Genomic DNA, 7,371 nt, shown 5'->3' on the forward strand with positions numbered 1-7,371 from the left:
TGCTTGTAGACCTCACACAATATATGTACATCATTGGTGGCCAAATAAATATGAATTAGTGGGAGTAGCCAGGCTTTTGGAATTGAGATCGTATCTTTCTTACTCACTGAAGTAGTTTACTGCAAGTACACAGTACTATGAAAACAACTGACTTTTTTTTTTTTTTTTTTTTTTTCTTTTTTTTTCTGTGGGCCCATTCACTGCAATTTAAATGCAGGTTTACTAGTTACATAAATATCCCAATGAAATTGCAGTAGACTTTTTTTTTTTTCTTTTTTTCTTTTTTTCTTTTTTTTTTTTTTTCCCAGTTCCTCACTTCCTAAATCTCTCCCAGGAAACAGCAAGAAGGAAAAGGCAGAAGAGACGTATAAAGAATTTAGCGGGTTCCTTCTTGTAAGAGTAATAACATGGTTTAAATGATCATATTCCAAAAAGTGGCATTCACAGTGTACTGTGAAAACTGAAGATAGCACTGCATAAAGAAATCAATATTTTTATGAAAACAACCGCGTTACCACAGACTCTGATAGTCAAACAGAGTTATTTTCAGTATCAAGGGGTTTTCATGCACATCGAGACCTTCACCGACACAATGATAACCTTGCTCTCTTCAGGTTAGAATTATAGAACAGCTTGGGTTGGAAGGGGCATTATTTCTCTCTAGCTACATGTCATGATGCCAATGTTTTTAGGATCTTTTACAGATGTTTTAAGTGTTTTCAGTTTACAGATCGTTAATGATTTTCCAGTAAAGGTACGGCCTCCTCCACACAGGATGTTAGTCTACTGAAAATAGGGTGCCAAGACTACCTGAGACTGTTTAAGCAGCTTCATGTCTTTGCTTTTTCCTGCTTCTGCACTACACCCCCGCATTTTGTCACTACCAATACTTGTGTAAGTTGAACAGGATCAAAGAAACCAAGCTGGCTTAAAAATAAAGAAATAAAAAAATAATAATAAAAAATAAAATCAGGGAGAGAGAAGGTACTAGGAAAGGTTATTTTCCAGGAGGATTAACTTCAGAGTTCACCTTCCAGCTGCACAAACAGCTGCACTAGCTGATGGCAGAGAAGGGTCAGGGATTGCGGTTGGGACCAGGTGGGCAGAGGCTGCCAAACCAGCCAAGGCTGCCAGCAGAGAAGCCGTGGTACCTTTGGAGACTTCCCAGTAGTAGCTCACTGAATTTGACAGGACAATATGTGTGTGATTTTCAGTCTTTGATACATAACATGCCTGGTAATTACTAAGTGGGAGAACAACACTTGGTTCACACAGCCCCAGACTGCATGGACTCCTGGACGGAACAGGGCAGTAAAACTCTGTTTCTGATCAAAAAAGAAACACTCTGAGCACAAACTGATGGCAATCTCATCATTCAGAAAGAGCTGTTTTTACAGTCATTCTTTAAAAAGGACCATACTTAAAAAATGATACAAATATATATATAAATACTACTGGTAAAAATAGAGCCATGCAACATTACTAACATCCAGTTATTGAATGTCACTGACATTTCTCCTTCCTCAACCACTCTCTAGTGCAGGCCTCCCTGAAAAAATAAATAAATAAATAAATAAATAATTGTAACATCTGTACACACAGCCTAAGTATTCCTAGAGTTACAGTACCTGTGACTTTTAAGAAGTCACCGGCTTCATTCTGTTAGCCAACATTTTGTTGTTATGTAGATCTATGTATTTACTTCTCTTGTTCTGGAAAAAAGAGTCACTTCATTCTAGCAACTCTTGAGAGGTCTGCATAAATTCAAAAAGACAGTGAATTCTTAATTAAACAGCAGGTGTATGCTCAGTATGATATTTGTATCATCAGTCTGATAATACTGAAAAACTCTTAGGAATGTAACTCCAAATGAGTATAAAAAAATTGATACTATCTCAAAGAATTTTCATTTCCTATTTAGTTTAGAAAGGATTGTTAGTTCACTGATGTAACAGCATCTTATTAGTCCATCTTAAGCCAGTGGTCTGTCTGTCTCAGAACTGAACATTTTAATTCTTTTAATGTTTGCACTACCCTAACATAATACAAGAAAAATAGAAAACACGGTGTATGGCAAAAAGGCATGAAAAAGTGAACTAAGTGCACTCTGAAGAGCTTCAGCCCTAAGAAATATCAGTCCTAGTAATATCAAGAAGTTACAACTAGTCTATACATCTCATAATGTATCACTCTTCAGTCAATGTAAGACACCAGTTTTCTTTCAGCAAATGGATTTATTGACATAACTGATTATAACCGTATACAGCATCTATGCATCTCCCATTGGAAGAATATCCAGTGATAATGTTAGTGTGACACACAGCTTTACTCAGTAATTCCCATTACATTTCTAACAACAAACAGTGGTGTAATTCCATAGATTGTCACAAATGGCCAAAAGCACCCAGGTGTCCAAAAGAACAGAAATGTAAGATTCTTACAGAAAAATAACACCTGATTCTGGATTCCTTAAGTTGAATGAAATTTAAACACTGTATCTATGAATTTTAATCTACACACTGGCAATTGAGTTTGGCCCTTGATATTCATGAAAACTGCTGCCTGTCAAAAATGAAAACCCAAAGGGTTTTTTGCTACTGACTCAAGAATTAAGACTTAACTCAGAAATATCTCCATTTAAAAGGCAAAGATTAAGGCAAACTATTCCTACTCCCTCTCCGCTCCTCCTGATTGAATAAAAATCCCTCAGAACTTTAAAGTTTTGTTCTCTCTATTCAGTCACTGAACTCCAATTGAAGGGAACAGTTACTATGGTGTCTTTTGTAAATACTTGTAAATCTCAAAGGAAAAAAAAAAAAAAAAAAAAAAAGAAAAATAAAACTCAAAATCATCTACTTGCAATTATGGTAATAAACAACTTGTAGTCACGAACATCTCATGTCAGCAATGAATGCATGATATTGAGATGAATGTCTCCATAGTCCACTAATCACTCCCTTCAAGCCATTCAGTTGCACAAGAGTTCATCTGAGGTTGCACATTAAATTCAAAGGAGCACAAGTAGTATCAATGGTCTCAACAATTTACCAAACTCCACCTAAAACATTTGCATTTAAAGTGTAACCACAGTTTGGACCTTTCTTAATTAGCCCATTTCTAGACCACACAGAGAGAATTATTTATGTAAACTAAACCACCATATTTAATAGTAACAGAACCACATTCTGTAAATATTTAGAAAAGTAAAAGTTCAAGAAAGTACAGAGCAATTGATCATAAAATGATTAGCATTGCTCAAAAAGAAAGGCAAAAGTCCAATTAAAACAAAACAACAACAACAAAAAAAAAACAACACACAACTCAAACATCATATACTACTGCATGAGGGTTTAACTTTAGCACTACTCACTCAGCTACACAAACCACAGAATCTAGATTAAGATACAAAAATGTTTTATTTCACAGTGAGGTACATAAAGCTTCTAACTTTAGTAGGCTAAGGCTAAGAGAAAATTGCCTTTTAGGATAAAAACAGTTTCACATTTCTGAAATATCCTCACCTATTACTGTATGTGAAGAAAGGCACCAATATTATTTAACCATCAACAGTTTACTTTATCCACTCATTTAGAAATGAAGATGGATTATTTGAGGGTCAGTGATCTACTGACCATCATGGACCCAGAGAACTAAAGCACACATTCATGTGTACAAGTACCAAGCAGTATTTATTCAAAAACAATCGAAAAAATAGCTCATTTGTAAACATATTACAAAACTCTGTTAGTTTTTCCTAGTGGTGTCAGCAATATATTCCTGTAAAACTAACCAGCTGCGTTATTGTTTCCCGTTTACAAAAAAGTACGAAAACACACTCGCGCACATTAAATTGCCTCACATTCGATTTAAAATGGCACAGCATTCAAACCGTCCAGCACAAAACATACATTTCCATCATCCCTCTGACTGACTTCCAGCTTACACAGTTCACGAGTAGCAATGTTAAAAGACACTTAGTCCACATTTTTTATTAGGTGCCTTGAAAACGTCAGTTCAGACCACCCTTGCGTGGGGGCCAGGCTGCTCATTGTTAACTGCCATCCCAATTGCAGTCTGGAAAAACCACCTGTAAAAGATGACACTTAGACGTATGGCTCTGAGTTGGCACAAGGGCGGCACCAGCTGCTGTTCGCAGCAGCTCCCGATGGTTTGCCCTCCTCACCAAAGAACAGTTACACTCATGGTCAGGGCTTTTGTTTGGGTTAGTGACGATTTTTGAGGAAATGGAGACCTCTGAGGCAACCGAGGAAGCACGTCTCACAGTTGGCCCCTGTCCCTGCCTGCGGTAAGGGCCAGGTGGTGGCTGAAGGCAGCAGAAGCACCAGAGTTCTCCCTCTTGCAGGCCGCGACCTGCAGGACCCGCACCATCCCCTCACGAACCAACTATTGCCTCGCCATGCTGCATACAGCTCCCAGCAAGTTTTGCCACATGGCAGCGCCCAACTGCTGCCCTCCTCCCTCACGGGGCATGCCGGGAGCTGTAGTTGGGCGGGCTCAGTCTGCGAAGCGCTGCAGCAGGTGGTCATCGCCGTGCCGGGTGCCGCCGCTGCTGTCCATGAAGCGCTCGCAGGGGAACTCGATGAGGTCGGCCTCGCTGAGGGCACAGGCAGCACCGCGGGGCGGCCGGTGAGACTGGAAGCCCGAGAAGTCAGCAGAGACACCCGTGCCCATGGAGCGGAGTGGCCGGCGAGTGGAGTAGAGCTGCCGGACATGGACGGGGGCTGCCTTCCGCCGCCTCCGCCCCAGCACCTTCTTCCGCAGCAGGCGGGAGGCCCAGGCTGCCAGAGCCGCAAAGAGCAGCAGCGCATTCACCGCCAGCAGCACCAGTGTCAGCAGCTGCTGGTCGGGGCCACGGGGACCACCCGATGCTGCACTGCCCTCGGGCAGGGTGACCAGCCCTGCGCAGTGGTCCCGTGGCGCCACCGGGCACACGCGGCCACCAAGGATGCCCTCGACACAGACGAGGTAGGGGGTGTCCGGGCGGAGCTCCCGCAGGGTGGCAGCTGGCTCCCCGCGCTCCGGCAGGTAGACGAAGCGCTGGAACTTGACAGCGGCACCAAAACGATCAAAGAGCAGGCGGAACCGCGCCGGGCCCAGCAGGCGGGGGCTGCGGTGTGGCCGCACAGCCCAGCGCACCGTCACTGAGCTGGAGCCCACTGCCTCCACCGACAGGTTGCAGAGGAATAGCTTGTTGAAGTCGCATGGGTCGGACACCAGTGGTGGGCTCCCGGCAGACGACGCAGAGCGGGGCTTGCCGGCACGACGGGGCCAGGCTGCACTGGGCAGCGCCGGCCTGGAGGCTGCTGGGCGGGCGGGCAGCGGTGGTGTGGGGCTTGGTGCAGCCGTCGCACCTATTGGCACCGCCACCTTGCCCTCAGGGGCACCCAGCAAGCGGGCAGTGGAGGCAGACGGCGGTGCCCCTGGGGGACCGCGGGGTAGCACCATGCCACTGCTGTTGCTGCCAAGTCCCTCAGCGGCTGCAGGGGGGGATGCAGAGGAGGGATAGGCACCATCAAGGCAGGGGCTGCCATCAGGCGGCAGCAGCAGCTGGGCGTCCTGCAGGTAGTCGAGGTACTTGCCGGCCAGGGTGGGTGGCTGGCTGCACTGCACGAAGACAGTGAGCAGGCGGCCCTGGGAGTGCCAGGCCCCCAGCCAGTGCTTGAGGCCACGGAGGCGGCAGTCGCAGCTCCAGGCGTTCCCTTCCAGCTCCAGGCGGTAGAGAGCTGGGCTGGAGGCAAAGATGTCTCCGGGAAGGGTGGCCAGCGCGTTATCTCGGAGGCTGAGCTCCCGCAAGTGGCCAAGGGGGCCAAAAGTGGCTGGGTGCAGGGCAGTCAGCGCGTTGCGGCTCAGATCCAGTGCCTCCAGGCTGCTCAGCGGCTCTAGGAGGGCAGCGGGCAGGTGGCTCAGCAGGTTTCCCTCCAGGCGCAGCTCCTTCAGCGAGCCCAGCCCCGTGAAGGCATCTGGTGCCAGGTGAGACAGTCGGTTGCCACTGAGCGAGAGCTTTGCCAAGCTGGGCAGGTGCTGGAAGAGTCCCCCCGTCAGCTGCTGCAGGCTGTTGCTGGCCAGCAGCAGGGTGTGGAGGGAGCGCAGCGGTCCGAAGATGTCCGGGTGGCGAAGGGAACTCTGCTTGTTCCCAGACAGGTCAAGGAAGCGCAGCTTGGCCAGGCCAGTGAACGCACCGCGGCTCAGCCAGCGAATGCGGTTGGACTCCAGGTGCAGGTAGAGTAAGTTCGGCAGCCCCGAGAAAGTGGAGTCGCCCAGCGAGCCCAGCTCATTGCCGTCCAGGCGCAGCTTGACGAGGCTGCCGAGGCCGGAGAAGGAGGCAGCGCTGAGGCGGCCGATCTCGTTGGCGTTCACGTAGAGGATGCGCAGCTTGGCCAGGGCGCTGAGGGTGCCGGGGGCCAGCGCCGGCAGCAGGTTGTTGCCCAGGTAGAGCTCCTCCAGCCGCCCCAGGCGCTCAAAGGCCTTGGGGTGCAGCGAGCGGATCCGGTTGTACTGCAGGTCCAGGCGCTGGAGCCCTGCCAGGCGGTGGAAGTCGAAGGCGGAGATGTTGGCGATGAAGTTGCCCCCGAGGCTGTAGGTGAGGATATCCTGGGGCTCGGCAGCCTTGGGCACGGAGCGCAGGCCCCGGTTGGTGCAGAGGAGGTGCTGGTGCTGCTGGCAGTCGCATGGCTCGGGGCAGATGGGCTCGGCCGCGGGCAGCAGCAGGAGGAAGAGGGGGACGGAGCCCCACAGCACCCGCCGCAGCACCATCAGGCGGACCCGGCGCGGCGCCCCCATCCCGGGACGAGCCGTGGGCAGCTTCCCCCAGCGGCTCTGGCTCTCTCCGGCATCCCACCGCTCCTGGGCGGCTACTAATCGGCCCCTCCTCGGCTCCGCGCCGGGCCGAGCTCCCCGCCGGGCAGGCAGGCGCCGGGGCGGCCGCGGCTCGCCGTGCCCGGCACCATGGGCTCCCGTCGCCCGAGCCGGCCGGGGGCAAGGGGCGGCGGGGAGGGCTGCAGGCTGCCTGGAGGAGCGGAGAGGAGCCGAGGAGAGGCTGCCCGCTGCTCCGCCGGCTCTCCCGGGGGGCGGAGAGGGCGGGCGGAGCGCGGTGGCTGCAGGGGGGGAGAGGCGGGCGGAGCGGGGAGCTGGAGAAAGACGAGCTCCGAAAGTCGCCGAGAAAACTCAGCGGAAATTCGTACTTCCCACACTGCGTGCCCTGGGGGAGCGGGGGATCGGATGGAGCGGGGGAGAGGGAGGACGGCGCGGCGGGGAGCGGGCGGGGGGGGGGGGGGGGGGAAGCCCGCGGCCGGTCCTGGCTGTGCTCAGCCCCGACAGCGAGCAGGGGCGCAAAGTGGGAAAGCAGGAATT

At 50.5% G+C, this 7,371-nt stretch overlaps 1 protein-coding gene across 1 annotated transcript; it reads right to left on the reverse strand.

Annotated features, from left to right (window-relative positions):
* Positions 1-3,668: 3,668 nt before the first annotated feature.
* Positions 3,669-7,129, reverse strand: TRIL (TLR4 interactor with leucine rich repeats). The gene has a single exon (XM_084507654.1). It carries the CDS (start codon positions 6,799-6,801, stop codon positions 4,516-4,518), a length of 2,286 nt encoding a protein of 761 aa, XP_084363780.1. The 5' UTR covers positions 6,802-7,129; the 3' UTR covers positions 3,669-4,515.
* Positions 7,130-7,371: the final 242 nt, after the last annotated feature.

Source organism: Aythya ferina, assembly GCF_964211825.1.
Source record: "Aythya ferina genome assembly, chromosome: 2".
NCBI classification, from domain to species: domain Eukaryota; kingdom Metazoa; phylum Chordata; class Aves; order Anseriformes; family Anatidae; genus Aythya; species Aythya ferina.

Bases quoted from the DNA above. Each gene is read 5' to 3' on its own strand.
- TRIL (XM_084507654.1), bottom strand. From the start codon at position 6,801: ATGGGGGCGCCGCGCCGGGTCCGCCTGATGGTGCTGCGGCGGGTGCTG.